An 18,621-nucleotide genomic window follows, 5' to 3' on the forward strand; every position below is an offset into this window, starting at 1 on the left:
TCAACTCTGTAACCTGGGCAAACTTATTAAGTTCTGAGTCCATGTATCTGTAAAATGTAGATAAAACCAAGCTTTGGGGACTAGAGAACATTTTCATAAAGAAACTATCTCAGTAGGTTCTCAAGAAATATGATACTTATTAATACATGCTGAGAGAATAACTTATTTTGAGCAAATATTCTTTAATTATCATAGGTGGTAAAAATTTCCGGCAATAAATTTGCAAATTGAAATAGATGCTCTTAGGCCATGGGATCCCATTTTAGTTCAGAACATTGTGGAATTTATGAATACCTTCCTAGAAAAGGAGTCACACCAGATAACATCTGCTTTCCTCTTCCCAAAAATATAAGCAAAGGAATACCACAAAACAAAACAGGAAAAAAAATCCCTTAAATAACAACATAAAATCTTTGGAAAGGAGGCCAAGGCATATTGTACTCAATCAGAGTTGTAGATATCATTTTGTAGAAACCCAAGGGATTCAGAAGTTAACAAATCTTGGCTCAAAGGAACAACTAGAAAGACAGGAGGAAGATGAAGGAAGCATGAGGTATTATAAGAGCCAAAGAGAAAGAACATCAAGAATTAAGACACTGTTAAAGTTGTAATATTATATATATATGGGACGCTATAAATTAGGGGCATGCATTATCTTCTAATCCTTGCAGAGGTAGGTTATTCCTATCTATTCCTACAGGTTGTTATTCCTACTTAAAAATATAGAAATTGAATCCTCCAAATGCTTACCTATTGGGTTTTACACAGTGGTCATTGGTATGAGTTTTTCCAGTGAAACTGGGGTAGCAAAAGTTAGATTGCAAGGGGGTATAATAGGTAAAGTATAGAAGACTGAGGATGTTTGAAGATGAAGGAGATATGGAGTAAAGGAAATATTTCTAAAAGACTAAGGTGAACTTGGGCATGTTTAAATGCTGGTGAGAAGGACCTAGAGGACAGGGAGAAGTTGAGACTTGAGAAGGGAAGAGAGATTTTTGATGGACTAAGTCCCTTAATTCCTGATGCTGATGAGATTCAGATCACAGGTGAAGGAATGAGCTATGGAAAAGGAGCTACCACTCACATCTTTTGTTACAGGAAAAGAAGGAACAGATAAGCCCCCGCACAGTGATAACTGTACATTTCTGGGCAGGAAGTTGAGGCTGTGGTATTCTATATCACATTTTTCTTCACCTACCATATTTTGTATATTCTGGAGAAATGTTAGTGTTCCTTTGAAGTTTCCTCAAATTGACTCCTTTTTGCTTCCTTTAAAAAATTATTGTAGAACCTGTTTTGATTGGATTCTATCTATAATGTAGAGTATTTCTACAGTGCCATTAAAGTAAACAAGAACAATCTTGAAACAGCTGATAACTCACCAATTATTATGTGAGAAAGTCCTAATTTATCTTTTAATTTTGAGATAATTCACCTTCTGTTTAAGAAGGAAAATTTCCCCCTGTACATTTTTTTCTTCCCCAGTTCATCTTTTCCAGTCCCACTGGCAGGAATAGCAGGTGGTATATGAAAGGCTGGAAAAGAAAGGAGGGCTTGAAGAAATATCTAAGGTGAGTTCTAGGTGTATCACTTACTAACTCTGTCCCTTTAGGCAAATCACTGAAGAGGTGATGGGGAACTTGAAGATAAGATTTAAATGATTAACTGGAGTTCCTGTGCTAAGTAAGAAATTGAATAAGGGCCTTAAGATGGCTGATAAATAAGGAAAACACAACGCTCAAAAGACTAAGATTTAATAGCATTTGAAGAACTGTCATGGGAGTGAGGGGATGAAACTGTTGAGTTAACTAGAAAGTATTAGTTTGAGTTTAAAAGATTCTACAGTGTTTGAGTAGTTGATGATAAAGTCTGAGTGAGAACATTGGAGTGAAGTGCTGGAGTGGAATGAAGTCATGAGACTCGAGGTCAGGGATGGCCGAGAATGCTCTTTTGGAAGGGCTTTGCCTTTGAACCCATTTATAATAATTTTGGTATTGAATAGATGTGAAAGGAGCTTGTGAGCTAGGGAATACAGATCATCAGGAACTGGTATGGATTTGTGACTAGAGTTGACATGACCAGACTAGGAAAAAGGTGACATATGCCAATTGCATGCTGTGCTTTACGAGTAATGGTGGAGGTACAATAATAACATTTTATAGTTGGAGATGTATGTTGGGTGTTGGTAGGGGAGAGAGTGAATGAAGAAATTTGCCAGTACTTAGTAGGAGCCTGTTCTGAGCCAGGTGATACATGAACTCTACCTCATTTAATCCAGACCATAGTCCTCTGAGATTGGTTCTGATGTCCTCGCTTTGCAGAAGAGTAATGAGAGATGGATTGCCTTCCTTGATTTCTTACAGCTCATAAGCATGGGGCTGGGAGCAACTCTGGGGAAGGTGGAAGAAACATAATTAGAGAAATGCTCTTATGATAGAAAATATATTAGTGGACAGGAGGTTAGTACTGAGCCTGAAACAGTGGGCTTCAATAAGTTTGTTGAATTAGTCTGTGTTTTTAGAGGTATTTCATTCTCTAATCTTACTTTTCCACAGGTCCCAGTTATCCCATGTTCTTTGGATTATCTTTCCCCACTGAAGCTTGAATATTAATCCATAGACAAGATGACACATTTGTCGTCGTCCTCCTTCTTTTCTGATTTTGGGCTGCTGTTGTATTTAGAGGAGCTAAACAGAGAGGAATTAATTAGATTCAAGTCACTTCTAAAGAATGAGACCCTGGAACCCGGGTCCTGCAGGATACCCTGGTCTGAAGTGAAAAAGGCCAAGCGGAAGGATTTGGCTGACTTGATGAACAAGTATTATCCAGGAGAGCAAGCCTGGGAGGTGGCTCTCAGTATCTTTGGCAAGATGAACCTGAAGGATCTGTGTGAGAGAGCAAAAGCAGAGATCAACTGTGAGTGATGTTGGAGACATACCTGGGGTGGGGAGACGGTGGTGCTTCCTGAAGCCCATTGATTCTGTGAAAGGGACTTGGGAATGAAGTCCAGACCATTCTCTGGTACACAAGTTCCATGGTGCTCAGGTATATATGGGAGTTTGTTGGATCATTTGAGGAGCACTAAAAGGCTAAAGAGTTTTGAGTACTATTGTTCAGTATGGCTCCTTAGGATATGCTAATACTAAGTCGCTTCAGTCATGTCCAGCTCTGTCAATCCCACGGACTGTAGCCTGCCAGGCTCCTCTGTCCATGGGGTTCTCCAGGCAAGAATTCTGGAGTGGGTCGCCATGCCCTTCTCCAGAGTATGGCTCCTTAATTGGCACTAATTTGTCCATCTGGTACCGATTAGAATGATTAAAAGAACAGAGTGATTAGAAAGAATTGCCCCATCTAGTGTTCCTTTGCCTAAACTACAAATAAAGTAATTCAGTTCAGTTCAGTTCAGTCGCTCAGTCCTGTCTGACTCTTTGCGACCCCAGGAATCGCAGCACGCCAGGCCTCCATCACTAACTCCCAGAATTTACTCAAACTCATGTCCATCGAGTTGGTGATGCCATACAGCCATTTCATCCTCTGTTGTCCTCTTCTCCTCCTGCCCCCAATCCCTCCTAGCATCAGGGTCTTTTCCAATGAGTCAACTCTTCACATGAGGTGGCCGAAGTATTGGAGTTTCAGCTTCAGCGTCAGTCCTTCCAATGAATACCCAGGACTGATCTCCTTTAGGATGAACTGGTTGGATCTCCTTGCAGTCCAAGGGACTCTCAAGAGTCTTCTCCAACACCACAGTTCAAAAGCATCAATTCTTTGGTGCTTAGTTTTCTTTATAGTCCAACTCTCACATCCATACATGACCACTAGGTTAGTCTAAATTTTAAGATGGAAAAGGCAGTGGCACCCCACTCCAGTACTGTTGCCTGGAAAATCCCATGGACGGAGGAACTTGGTAGGCTGCAGTCCATGGGGTCGCTAAGAGTCAGGCATGACTGAGCGACTTCACTTTCACTTTTCACTTTCATGCATTGGAGAAGGAAATGGCAACCCACTCCAGTGTTCTTGCCTGGAGAATCCCAGGGATGGAGGAGCCTGGTGGGCTGCCGTCTGTGGTCGCATAGAGTCAGACATGACTGAAGCGAATACTCAAATATGACCTTAAATCTTTGCTGAAATACGAGGAATGGGCAAAAAAAAATATTAAGGGACATAAAAACTATTTTTTGTCATTCCCAGGTGTGAAATACTGTAGACATCTAAAATTCCTTACCCACATTTAAGGCTTTACAGCTCCAAAATGTATGTCCATTATTTCTTTTGAGCCTCACCACATCCCTGTGAGGTCAGTACAGACAAGGAAACGGGCTTAGACTAGACCACTTGTCTCAGAGTGACAGGGTGGGAGGCATGGCAAGAAGTGTCCTGCCTCAGTGTTCGCACCGCATCACTTTTCCGTCAGCTAAGCTGGTGGAGTCTGGGGTCGGTTGGCTCTAGTATTTTAAATCCAGATGATCACAGAATTGGACCACTGAGGAAAATGCTGGCCCCTGTGTGGCCATCAGCAAATTCTTTTTTTTTTTTTTTTTTTGTAAATCTCATGTTCCTTTTGGAACCTGTTGCAGGGACAGCCCAGACCGTGAGACCAGAGGACACCACGGCCAGAGAGGTACAGGGTGATCAGGAAGCAGTGCTGGGTAAGTAGGTGGACTCTTTGTCAGATTTGGGAGGTTTGAGCTTTTGAAGCATAATGGGGGAAGATTATCTCTCAGGGGACTTTTGTTCAACTCTTGCTAATTTCTTAGGATATACTCCCTACTCAGTGATTATCATTCAGAAAGAATTGACAAAACTAGCTCTCTGGACAAAATCAGACACAGGACCATGTTAAATCAGAGTCTTTAGAAATGACCTTGTCACAATTGATAGTCTGATGAACAAAGGTATCTTGATATCTTGTTTTATGCACTGAACAGTTCATAAGAGTTGGCAGGGACAATTTGGCTTGTTGCATCTCTTCTGTTCAAAATGATGCTGTAATTGAGTTCCAGGATGGTGACCAACTAATCTACATAAAATATAATTTCAATGACCAGGTTTTCTTCGTCCGAATTCAATGCCATTTCCAGCCTGCTTGCTTTGTTTTGAATTCTATATAAGCTGAATCCCAGTTTCTATAAATCGAAGTATAATACAGAGAAACTGGGACCATGTGAGGAGCTTTGTTCTTAACTCAGCTATGCTGCTTTTTAATGGGCTACATTATTTCATTCAAAAATAACTGAGAGCCTACTTTGTTCCAAGAACTAATAAGTAAAAATCTCCTATTTTATTAAATGATTCTGAAGATAAGTTCCTGCTTGGGCTGTGATTTCTTATACAATATAAAGAAGTTTATTTTTTTGGTTTGATGAGCTGTAAATTTAGGAAACCAAGATTCTACCTCCATAGCAATTTGCTTTTTAAAATTTGGAAGATAGATAAAGTATTACAAAGAAAGTAGATTATCCTTGTAACCCTGATTTTTAAAAAGTGCAGCAGTGTCTGAGATGTTATACCATAAAAAAGAGTATCTGACTTCTAATACCATTCCTTCCCTTGAGGGAGAAATAAGGATAATTTAGTGGGATCTGAACTTTGTTAGATGTCTGTAGTGAAGGCCTTAGTAGAACAAAGAAAAGAATGATATACTTTAAAAAATTAAACTAATTCCAGCTTGAGATATGTGCTGTGAATGAAAAATATACTATGTTCTGAGAGAATGTATGGAGGAAGAAATCCCATTAGTATTCAGATTGAGATTGCATTGAATCTGTAGGTTGCCTTGGGTGACATGGTCATCTTCACTTTCTGGAAAGTTTTTATCCTAAATGGATATGAATTTTGTCAGAAGCTTTTTTGGCATCTATTTAAATGATTGTATGATTTTTATTATTTGTTAATGCAGTGTCTCACACTTATTGATTTGCAGATACTGATCTCTCCTTGGGGATAAATCCCACTTGATCATGGTGTATGATCCTTTTAATGTGTTGTTGAATTTGGATTGCTAGTGTTTTGTTGAGGGTTTTTACATCTAGGCTCAACGGTGATATTGGCCTGTAATTTTCTGTGGAATCTTTGTCTGATTTTGGTATCAAGGTAATGGTGACCTCATAGAATGAGTTTGGAAGTATTACTTCCTCTGAAATTTTTTGGAATTGTTTCAGAAGGGTGGATGTTAAGTCTTCTCTAAATGTTTGATGGAATTCACCTGTGAAGCCATGGTCCTGGACTTTTGTTATGATCCACAGTTTCAATTTCAGTACTTGTGATTGGTCTGTTCATGTTTTTTATTTATTCCTGGTTCAATCTTGGGAGATTGTTTCTTTCTAAGAATTTGTCCATTTCTTCCAGGTTGTCCATTTTATTGGTATGTAGTTTCTTGTGGTAGTCTCTTATTACCCTTTCTGTTTCTGTGGTGTCCCTTGTAATTTCTTCTTTTTCATTTCTAATTTGATTGATTTGAGCCCGCTCCCTTTTTTTCTTGGCGAGTCTGTCTAAATGTTTATCAATTTTGTGTATCTTTTCAAAGAGCCAGCTTTTAGTTTCACTGATCTTTGCTATAGTTTTCTTTATCTCTGTTTCATTTATTTCTGCTCTAATCTTTATGATTTATTTCCTTCTTCTATTTTTAGGTTTGTTTGTTTTTCTTTCTCTAGCTTTAGGTGTAAGGTTAGGTTGTTTATTTGTGATTTTTCTTGTTTCCTGAGGTAAGATTTTATTGCTGTCAACTTCCCTCTTAGAACTGCTTTTGCTGTAGCCCATAGGATTTGGATCATTGTGGTTTGATTTTCACTTATTTCTAGGTATTTTTCGATTTCCTCTTTAATTTCTTCAGTGATCCATTAGTTGTTTAGTAGCACATTGTCTAGCCCCCTTGTGTTTGTGTCTGTTTCTATGTATTAGGTAGGTCTGTCCTACGAGGCCCAGCAGTACACCTCCCCCTGGTCGGCAGAGCCATATGCTCTGGGGGTGACCCATGTGTGGGTCCCCTGGGCCCTTCTGTTGTGGCAGGGCTGGCTACTGTGGACACACTGGTAGGCATGGCTGGCCCCTGGTCCAGTTGGCTGCTAGGCCCTGCCTAGTGCAGAGGATACTGGCTGCTGGTAGAACTGATCTCAGAGGAGCTGGCTGCATGGCCTGGGGAGTCCCTGTCTGGGTGCTGTCCCACTGGTGAGTGGGGCTGGGTTGTGGCTGGCTTCAGACCCAGGTTTGCCAGAGCTGATGTTAACCTGCCATTGGGTGGGGTTGGGGCATGTTTTGACTGGTTGCACAGTCTGGGATGACCTGGTGGTGGGTAGGGCCAGATCACAAGTGCCTGGCTTTGGGAGTACAGGGGTGCCAGGACTGGCTGGTCTGTTGTTGGGTGGAGCCAGATCCAGAGGTGACCAGCTGTGGAGCTCTGGGGGGTTCCAGGGCTAGTGCTGACCCACTGATGGGCGGATCCAGGTTTGGCTGTGACCTGGGGGTCCTACAGCTGGTAGATGAGGCCAGATTCCAGGGCCACTTCTGGTCCACTGGTGGTTGGGCTGGATTCCGGGGAAGCTAACTGAGGAACCTAAGATATCTTGGAGCTGGTGTCTCCCTGCTGGTAGGTAGGGCCCCAGGGACTAGTGCTGACTAGCTGGTAGACATGGCTGGGTCCTGGTGCTAGTGAACTAGAGGAAGGATTCCAAAATGGCTCTTGACAGCACCCGTGTTTTCCTGGTAGAATCAACTCCCAAAGTGGCTGCTGTCAGTGTTGTGAGGATAATTCCCAGGTGCCTTCTGCCTCTCTAGGAGGCTCTCCAAGATCAGCTACTTACTCAAGTTCCTTTCATATTACTGCTTCTACTCTGGGTCTCAACATATGAGATTTTGTGTGTGCCCTTTAAGAGCAGAGTCTGTGTTTCTCACAGCCTTCCTGGCTCTCCTGAAAGTAAACCCTGCTGTCTTCAAAGCCAAATGTTCCATGGGCTCATCTTCCTAGGGCAGGACCCCAGGGCTGAGAAGCTCAGTGTGGGCCTCAACCCTCTTGCTCCTTGAGAAACATGTTTGCAACTGTTCATGCCCATTAATGTTTTATCTGTATAAAGAAGATTACTTTGATCTATAGATTCAGGTCTGTCTTCAGATCCTCTCTGGCTGTTATTGTTAATTGTTGCCTATGTTCTCTTTTTATGTGGAGAATGGCTCTGTTCTCCATACATACCATTTTTTTTTTTCCTCTATAGAAGTACAAAGAAGAAAAAATGCTTCTGGAATGAACCTAATTTTTATTTTCCATCATAAATTTCTGCATTGTCAATTCTTTTTCTTTCACAATTTATAATGTGAGTTTTAAACCCACGGAATATTTTTGTTTTATTTACATTCCTTTCTCATCTAAACCAGCTGTGCTTTGATTTCAGCCTGTATCACTCCTACTCTATGTCCAATATTCTTAACATTGCAAATCATAGAATTAATTTTGATCATGTGTATCTTTTTTTTTTTCAATCTCTCTTCTAACTGACTTAGGTGATGGAGCAGAATACAGAATTCAGATAAGGGAAAAATTTCGCATCATGTTAGATAAGAACCATTTGCTTGGGAAATCTGAAAATTTCTGTCATGAAATTGCTCAGGAAGGCCGAGAATTGTTGGAACGTTTGTTTGATGATGTCGGAACTGAAGAGCAGCCACAGACAGTGGTCCTTCAAGGGGCTGCTGGAATAGGCAAAACAACTTTGGTGAGAATGATGATGTTAGATTGGGCACAGGGCAACCTCTACCAGCAGAAATTTACCTATGTATTTTATCTCAATGCAAGAGAAATTAACCAGTTGAGAGAGAGAAGCTTTGTTCAGTTGCTGTCAAAGGACTGGCCCAGCACAGAAGGTCCCATTGAAAGGATTATGTCCCAGCCAGGTAGTCTTCTTTTTATTATTGATAGTTTTGATGAACTGAACTTTGCCTTTGAGGAACCTGAGTTTGTGCTGTGTGCAGACTGGACCCAAGTGCACCCTGTGTCCTTCCTCATGAGTAGTTTGCTGAGAAAAGTGATGCTCCCTGAGTCTTCCTTGTTGGTGACGACAAAACTCACAGCTTGGAAGAAACTAAAGCCTTTGTTGAAGAATCAGCATTCTATACAGTTACTAGGTATGTCTGAGGATGCAAGACAGGAATATATTTACCAGTTTTTTGAAGACCAGAGTTGGGCCTTGCAAGTATTCAGTTCCCTAAGGAACAATGTGATGCTTTTTAACATGTGCAAAGTCCCCGCAGTGTGCTGGGTCGTTTGTAATTGTCTGGAGCAGCAAATGGAAAAGGGTGGTGATATCACGCTGACTTGCAAGACAACCACTTCTCTGTTTGCCTGCTATATCTCTAACTTGTTGACACAAGTAGATAGAAGCTTTCCTGGTTTACCCAGCCAAACCCAACTGAGGAGCCTGTGCCACTTGGCTGCCCAAGGAATATGGACTATGACATATGTATTTTACAAGGAAAATCTCAGAAGACATGGGCTAGTGAAATCTGATGTTTCAATTTTCCTAGACACAAATATTCTTCAAAAGGACACAGAGTATGAAAACTGCTATGTGTTCACCCACCTACACATTCAGGAGTTTTTTGCAGCAATGTTCTATGTGTTGCCAAGCAGTTGGAACACCAGAGACGATTCCCTTCAGTCTTTTGACAATTTGGAGCTGGTGCTTGAAAGCAGCAGTTATAAAGATCCCCACTTGCTACAGATGAAATGCTTTTTGTTTGGCCTTTTGAATGAAGATCGAATGAAACAACTGGAGGAAACTTTTAACTGTACAATGTCACTGGAGGTGAAATGGACAATACTTCAGTGGATGGAAATGCTGGGAAACAGTGAACAGCTTCCATCACACCTGGTTTTTCTGGAGTTGTTTTTCCACTTGTATGAGACTCAAGATGATGTATTTGTAAGCCAGGCAATGAGATATTTCCAAAAGGTTGTCATTAATATTTATGAGGAAATCCATTTGCCTTTATCTTCATTCTGCCTAAAGCACTGCCAGTGTTTACGGACCATGAAGCTGATGGTAACTGAGGTATTTGAGAAGAAGATGTTAAACTCAAGCTTCCCACCTGAAACTTGGTAAGTGGGTTAGGTCAGTTCCCTGAAAGTGCCCTGCAAGGGAGTGAAGGAGGTAGACGTTGTCAGAGGGAGGGGAGGAGTTGTTTAACTGAGGTCCCAGAGCCAGGATAACCTTTCAGCATTGTCCCACCTTGAGACAAGGAGGCCAGGCACTGAAACCCCCTGTTGACCAGTCACAGCTACTGGTGAGGAATGGGCAAAAATGCGCCTGCTGTTGCTGTCTTGGCCTGAGGGTGATCCCCAGAGAAGCACTCGGCTGAGAGCTCCCAGCAACTAGGGAATGAGTGTTTCAGTTCTCAGGGAGGCAGCACAGTGCTAACGTCCATCCACTGTAATATATTCTTTTTAAAAAAAATAGGGACCAGGAATTTCTTGCTGAACCCACAGTACATAGGTCATTTGTTTGGGCTGTTTCACTTTACTGACCCCACTCACCTTCTCTAGTACCTTGATGTAGTTTGGCCTTTGCATGAAAGATTTAGCCCTTTAACACCCTTAACACTATAAGAAATAGTAGGTGCTGAAGGAATGTTTTGAAAGACTAAATGCACCTTCAGCATTTTATGCATATTATTTTACCCTCTCTCCTTTCTCAAGTTACTTTTTCTAACTCTCTTCAACTATGGTAGCAGTTCCAGATTTAATTGATTGAGGGCTTACTATGTGGCACACAGCTATATAATCACAGAATATTTAACATGTTGTCCAGGTTAATGCTGGTCAAAACCATATCTCAAATTATTTTTAAGATTATAAAACTGAGATTCAGAGAAGTTCAGCCAGAAAGTTAGAGTACAGTTATAAGTTATTCAAGCGCAGATCAAATAATAGCTAACATTTGCTTAACACATACCCAATATGTCTCTAAGTCCCAGTCATTTAGTCTCCAAAAATCCTACGTAGATGCTATTATTTCTGTTTTACTTGTAAAAAACTAAGGTACCAGGAAGGAACATAACTTGATTGAGGTTACACATCTGATTATAGGTACTTGGTTTTCCAACTTTACCCAAGTTTTCTCATTGCCATTACATACAAATGTATTCCTCTTATAAGAACATGCATTTCATTTCTCCTGGAACTGTGGGAGTAGGAATTGTAGGCTGGGATGCCATGACCTTTCCTGTCCTTAGGGAGTTATGAGTAATCACCTGCAGTCAGTTTTCTTAATGCTGACTTCATAGTTTTACTTATAGAAGACATGATTGAACCCAGAACATCAGAATGTATTTTATGCCTAATAATAAGTATTAGGAGGGAATTTTAGAAACTGTGTTGCTAGTCTGTGGCTACTTTCCCCTCATCTGTGTTACAGTATTATCTGATTCTAGAGTTGCCATTGCTGTGAAAATAAGAGACCGATAATCCCGTGTTTTTTTAAGAGACATTACAGGTGACCTCAGCCTATTTTGTGACATAACTACATTGTAAAGCTCACAAGAGTGGGATCTCTGTCTTGTTCACCATTTTATACATAGTATGCAGTAAGCACTTGAATGTCTGAATGAATGGTTTACCACCTCAATCTCAATTTTAAGTTTTCTCAAATATAAGACCCCGAGTGATGTAGAGACCACCCCTCTGTGATGTCATTCATCCCAGTTTAAGCAAGGCCTGGGGGAACCAATATTTATTGAGTAGTGAAGCGGATCACTGTATTGCATTTCAAAATATACAGTTTTTACATAGGAATTATTTTGAATTGAAGGCATTTGAGTTCCCAGAATTCCTTATTTGCCTAAAAGCAGAGCCTTCCAAAAGATCTCAGCATTTTAAATTAGCTGTCATAAATCCCCTCCCCAGAGTAACTCTAATCTTGTATTTATGAAAACAGCAATTGGCACCACACTCAGACATTATCATCACCATCATATCTTCAGTCTCTCCTCCGAGGGGCCTGTTTACCTTTCCAAAAAGTCATTTGTTTTCCTATAAGTGCCCTTTCTCCCTCTGCCTTTCCTCTAGTAATTGAGGTATATAGACTCCAAATTCCAACCACTCCTTTGAGTTACTCATAACTGAGTAGCAAAGGATGCTTGCTTTCACTCAGTACCATCTTCTGAGAGTTGCCTGAGCTGAAACAGATTTGTTGGTCTTTTCTTTTTCTAATCATTTAGGCAAAGGGCTGGCAGTCACATTTTTCATTGGTGGCAAGACCTCTGTTCTGTGCTTCATACAAATGAACACTTGAGAGAAGTGATCTTGTGTCACAGCAACCTTGATGAACTAGCAATGAGGATTTTTAATCAAGAACTAAGGCACCCAAACTGTAAACTACAAAAACTACTGTAAGTCTGATGTGAGAAAATGTAATGGAGTTATTCTACTTTCTTTCTTTATCCCACCTCCCACTTCTACTTATTAGAGGGAACTAGTAGTAAACAGAAATTAAAATCTACTGCATAAAATACTCTAAGAACACCAACTATGGAAACATCTGGAGTTGTGGGAACATAAGTCACTTTTTCTGGGGAAAACTGCACAGAGCAACAGAGCGTAGAAGTGGTTGACCTGGCTTTTTGAGGCTTGATTAGGAATTTTCTAGATAAAGAGGAATATAGAACTAAGGCATTCTAGGCAGGTCAACAAAGCATTTTCAAAGACAAGTTCCAGAACATACTATTTTTTCCCCATTCAGTATAACACACAGATGTTAAGTGTTTAGTTCATTAGGTTTTGACAGTTGTATACGCCTTTGTAACAAATACCCAAAACAAGATAGAGTATAATTCCCTCACCTCGTAAAGTTTCCATGTAGTCTTTCCTCTACTTACTTCTCTCACTCTGTCCTGTCCTAAAGGCAACCACTTTCTGACCTCTATGACTGTACATTAGCTTTGTCTGATCTTGGAACTCATTTTAGATTGATTCATACAGTATGTGTTTCTTGTGTTCATCTTGTTTTGCTCAACAAAATGTTTTTTGAAATTCATGTTATTGCATGTTTCAATCATTCATTTCTTTTAATTACTGATTAGCATTCCCTTGTAATGATATACTACAAGTTGCTTACTCATTTTCTTGTTAATGGATCTCTGGATTGTTTCCAGTTTATGGCTGTTATGAATAAGGCTTCTATGAATATTTTGTATCAACGTTTTTTATGACTTGTTCTTATCTCTTGGGCTAATACCTAGGGATGGAATTGTTAGCTCATAGATATATATTTAACTTTTTAAAAAATTCCCAGCTAGTTCTTCAAAGTGATTTTACCATTTTATAATCTTGCCTGCATCATGTATGCATTCCAGCTGCTCCTCATCCTTGCTAACATTTGCTATTTGCTTTTCAAAATTTTTATATCTTCATTTGATTTTAGATACCTTACCACTTTTTTACATTTGCTTGTTCACATCTCTCTCTCTTGTCTGTTGGCTCCACCAGGAGCTGGAACTGATCCTATTTTTTTCTGTATTCAATGCCCATCAATGTGCCCAAGGCCTGATTGGTGCTCAGTAATATGTAGTGAATGCTGAACAAATAATTGAGACTTCTTGTTTCCATTAGCACTGGAGATAAGTTTTCTTTTTTCAGGAAACAGGCTTCCCTCTACATATTTCCCTTAGAATCTCAAGTGAGTAGATGAAGTCTGGTCTTGCATATATTTATAAATGTTGTTGACATTTGCCCATAGGTGATGATGAAGTAGTTAAGTCCTTTTCACTTAGCTGCCTTCATCTCCCCCATAGTGTCCCTTCACTGGATGCCACCAACACAAATCTCAACATCAGCTAATACTGGGGCTTCCCAGTTGGTGCCAGTGGTAAAGAACCTGCCTGCCAAACAGGAGATATAAGAGACATGGGTTTGATCCCTGGGTCGGGAAGATCCCCTGAAGAAGGGCATGACAACCCACTCCAGTATTCTTGCCTGGAGAATCCCATGGACAGAGGAGCCTGCTGGGCTTCAATCCCATGGACAGAGGAGCCTGCTGGGCTTCAGTCCAAGGGGTCGCAAAGAGTCAGACACAACTGAGGCAACGCAGCATGCAATGTCTTCTCTGGGATTAAATGGCTCCCTCTTTTAGAATGTGAGAGTCTCTTACAATGGACACCACCATGAAGACGGCTCTCAGTCTTTCTCACCTTAGTGTCATCTTACTTACTCAAATCCCTTTTCCCTGACAAGGGGATTGTACTTTCAACTTATGTTTAGTGAGTGCATTAGGCACCTTTACTATATGATGATCCCTAGCACTCTAAATGGATATAAAGCTTTATTTTATTGGTGTGCTTGGCTGGATGAGGGGTGAGGGCAAAGGGTGAGTTATCTGCAAAAGGGAAGGGAGATGCTATCACAGAGGTTTCTGAACGGTTAGTGAGAAGTGTGACCATACTGGGCATTTGGGGCCAGCAGTGGCACTAGAGGACCCAGTCTGAAGTCTCTGACAAAGTTAGGAGATGGAAATTTAAAAATTGGCTGATTTAACTTACTTCATATTTTGCTTTCAGCTGTCTCTCTTTCTACACCTAACAAAGCCCATGGGATGACAGGAAATATTTTGAAAAACTGTGTTTTGCTAATTATGCATATCAAATAGTTGATATTAACTGTGAACTCACATTGGCTTATTTAAAGGATTAATGTTGTGAGTTAATGTTGTAACTGCAATATTTGGAATAGCCCCAATAATATTTGATCATCGTTCCTGAGACTAAAGAGTTTAAAAAAAAAACAAACCCTTTTCTGCTTTCCTTAGGTTACACCTTCTTTTCCTTCAAGGTTAAAAAAAAATTGAGAGTATTGGTTGTCAGGATATCATGGACATCTGAGTCATAACCTGGTCTTTTTCCTAGGCAGCATGCTGAATCCTGAGTGTATGATCTTGACCTGGAATGTGAGAAACCTGGTGTCAGATAAGAGATGGCAGAAATAGTTAGACAGTACTTAAGAGCTGGGCTTGAAAAGAAAAGGATGTTGTAATCAGGGACAGAGATGATGATGTAATCTCTCCTGTGTATTTTTTCTTCTGAAGGTTGAGATTTACTTCTTTCCCTGATGTCTGTCAGGGTATCTCTAGTTCTTTGACTCACAATCAGAATCTGATACATCTTGACCTGAAGGGGAGTGATATAGGGGATAATGGAGCGAAGTCATTATGTGACGCCTTGAAACACCCAGACTGTAAACTACAGAATCTAAGGTAAGTCATGAGTTGTGTGTGTGTGTGTGTGTGTGTGTGTGTGTGTGTTTATAATTGAGACTTTTGTCTGTCCAAATAGACTCTTAACAGCTTGGACTTGCTATTCTTTGGGCTAACTTAAATTTACTTTCCTGATACGAAATAGCAGGGATTAACAGATTCAGGCTTCTTTCCTCCTCCTCCCACCTCCCCCACTGAAGAACTCCCTCATTGTATAGTTCTCTATGTCTCCATCTTCTAAGTCTGGGGGGTAAAAAATGGGAGCAGACCCAGAATTTGTAAGTTTTTCATATTTAAATGCAGGCATGCTCACTGTATCTTTGAACTCTCCCAGAAAAGAATGCACCAACAGTGGGGTAGGGTGTGCAATGCTGTGGTGGACTAAATTTTTTTAACTTAATTTTGGATAGTGAACCCCCCTTACCTTATAATTGCAACACAGTGACCAGGTCAGGAAGTTGAGGAAGAACACTGGACCAGCTGTCAAGGGACTTGCTAGCTTTCACACACTACTGACAGGCCTGATTGCCTTTCTTTACAAAAGTGAGAAGGTTAGCAGTCATACTTGGTCTCCACATTGTGTAACAGATTTCAGGAAAGATCTTATTTTCCAAGGAAAGGCACTTAAATCAACTTCTGACAAAGTAAAAATAACCAAAAAAAGAAAAACAAAAAGTCATTACAGTAAGTTTTACCTTAGAAGTTTTTGAAATCCCTAGGTTCAGTTTAGGGGAGCAAGACTGAACCTTGATACATGAGGGGCCAAGGTAAGGCTGTATTTGTGGGAAGCAAATTATAATCTCTATGTGGGAAAAAAACAAGTGAAGTCTGAAACAAGACCTTCTTTTTGACAATAGGCAAAAATATCATTGGGATTTTTTAAAGTCTCACCAGTTTTTACGGGATGAAATTCACAGAATATCTGGAAAGTTGTTGGTTAATTCTTGATCATGTGTAGAGTTCAGCTGTCAGCAGGTCAGCCTAGGGTATTGGTTTTACCAACTACAAGGACATTTTAAGTCATTTTGAGGGAATTTCTCCTCTATCCAAGCATAAAACGTATTAGCAGCAAAGAGTTGTTAAATGGAGGGAAAGATGTTTTCTTGTAGCGGGAGCCGTGGATCCAAGAAAAATGCCTTGGCACTTGACAGATCAGCAGCACTTGATAAGATTCCTTTCATCAGTTGAGATTTGAATAAGGCATTCCACTGATTAACCTTGATGTAGGCCAATTACTAGACTTTCAAATAGAAAACCATTTCTCCGAGTCAACTATTACAGGGCTTTTGCACCAGTGCATAGAATGTTTGGAGGCAGAAGTCATCAGAGCTTTGTAAATCGTCTAACACTATATTCTGTAGGACTGGGTGTTTTCCCAGTGTGGGTGGCCACTGGGGAGTAATCAGTCTCATAAACCTCCTAGGAGTTCCGAGGAACAACTCCAGTTCTGTGTTTGCTTTAGGCCTCCTGTTATGAGAGTTAGAAACAGCTTGAGTGGCCACGATTGTCTAGTTTAGGCATAGATCATGCCGAGCTTAACATTTTAGAATTGCATTTTGATGTTTTACTCTGCCTGCTGAATGTAGATGATGTAGGCAGTGAAAGTGTTGATAAATTAGTGGGTCTTTGCCAGTCTGTTTCACCAAATATGATCCCTAGGTGCTACAGGGACTTAGCAAATTTAGAAATAGAGTGTTTTAAAATGATTTAAATTGTATAGAGACTCATATCAGCCCTTGCACATGAACATATTGGAAAGGTACACACAATCACTAATCTTCATGTGAATATTTCACTCTGATATTTACCAAAGGTTTTCCCCCACAAGAGGAGAAAGATCTAGTCTCCCTGTCTTATTAACTTCTTCCACATTGTGATAACAGGGTAGCTCTTAAAATATGTTGAACACATGGGAGGGGGGATCTTGGACATGCATTTACTGCCTAACTGTGCCCAGAATCCTGTCTTAGTTTGCCTATACTCTGCTATTGTGGTTATAAGCAAGGTTAAGGGAGTGATTGTTGGTTCCACCAAACAGCCCCCTGAAGAATGCCAAAATAGTATAAATGCAAAACACCCCTTAGGTCCTCAAAGGTTTTGAGTTAGCGGACTAACATTCTAGAAAGGGAACATCTAAAATGGTTGCCTGAAGAAACTGACTAGTTGCCAAATATAAACAGAAGGTACTTGAGTCAAATATCCACAGTCTTGGCTCTATTATTAAGTAGAATAGAATATTTTATAATATTAATGGGTAGAATGCATATGGTCCAGTAGAAATGTTTGCTTTTCCAGGATTGAGAAACTTGCAGTTTATTACAATTGTTTACAGTCACTAAGTGCTCAAAGCATAATGAGTCATGATAAACATGCACAGACTTTGGCAAAGTGAGAGTATACACTTTAAAACTAGAAGCTCTGCCACCTGCATAGGTGATACAGCAGGCAGAGACTTCAAAACTGAACTACCAATCCTCTCTTCTCTCTTACAAAAATCTCTTTCATTCATCAGTTTTAATAAACCTTCATACATATCATACAGCTTCATAATCAACCCAAATAAGGTTTAAATGAAGTATCATTTAAACATTTAAGCCCTAACTTTTAAAATGCAAGTGATAGGGGATATAAGACAATTCATTGATTTGGGGGAATTTGATCTATAAGGGAACTGTAAGATTTTGTTACTATAATTTGAGTAATATGAACAAGAAATGGTAACAGATTATTATAAGAATGTAATTTATTTTCTGTCTTTGAAGTTTAATTTCTGTATATGTCTTTAGATAAGCACACATTACTAATTCTTAAAATGTTACACTACTCTGAGCCTCCAAAATCAATGAGTAGGTTTAGAAAATATATTTAATGTTAAGGATAGTATAATCACTGTTAGTAACTACAAATTTAGCAAAACAGTTTTATATTTCAAAGCTTGACCCAGATATCATGATGTTTATAATATTATCTGATTCAAAGATTTATAAAATTATAATTTATAAAGATGTCATTTATGTAACTCATTTAAATTATACACACATATTTGCATTTAAATTCTTTTAAATATTAGCATAATAATTTGATCTGTAAGAGAACTGTAAGATTTAAGTTCTTTAATTTAGATTTATTGTTAAAGAAATGGAAAACCTTATGTGATCTAAAAAACCATGTGTGCATTTTTATTTTTCACTTTAGTAAAATCAGGGAGAAGTCCCATAGACATTTTAAGTCTCAAACTTTGGACCAAACTAACTTATCCCATGATTTACCTTGCTTTAGAACAGGCCCATGAAGCCTATCCCACCAATGTAAAGGCCCTTTCTCTTGTGAGCATCATTTCCCTGGCACCTGTGGTACCTTCAGCCCCTGTGTGGGTAACAGACAACTTCTGTAA

The 18,621-nt window shown here is 39.7% G+C and overlaps 1 protein-coding gene across 1 annotated transcript in view; it reads left to right on the forward strand.

Annotated features, from left to right (window-relative positions):
• Nucleotides 1–2,568: 2,568 nt before the first annotated feature.
• The window catches only part of NLRP14 (NLR family pyrin domain containing 14), a 37,896-nt gene continuing 21,843 nt past the window's right edge, over nt 2,569–18,621 (forward strand). The window contains exons 1-5 of the mRNA XM_020877497.2: nt 2,569–2,916; nt 4,575–4,646; nt 8,491–10,084; nt 12,202–12,372; nt 15,060–15,227. Of these exons, the coding sequence (XP_020733156.2) occupies nt 2,625–2,916; nt 4,575–4,646; nt 8,491–10,084; nt 12,202–12,372; nt 15,060–15,227 (2,297 nt within the window). The 5' untranslated portion in view covers nt 2,569–2,624. The remainder of the gene's footprint in view (nt 2,917–4,574; nt 4,647–8,490; nt 10,085–12,201; nt 12,373–15,059; nt 15,228–18,621) is intronic.

Source organism: Odocoileus virginianus, chromosome 10 (assembly GCF_023699985.2).
Source record: "Odocoileus virginianus isolate 20LAN1187 ecotype Illinois chromosome 10, Ovbor_1.2, whole genome shotgun sequence".
NCBI lineage: Eukaryota > Metazoa > Chordata > Mammalia > Artiodactyla > Cervidae > Odocoileus > Odocoileus virginianus.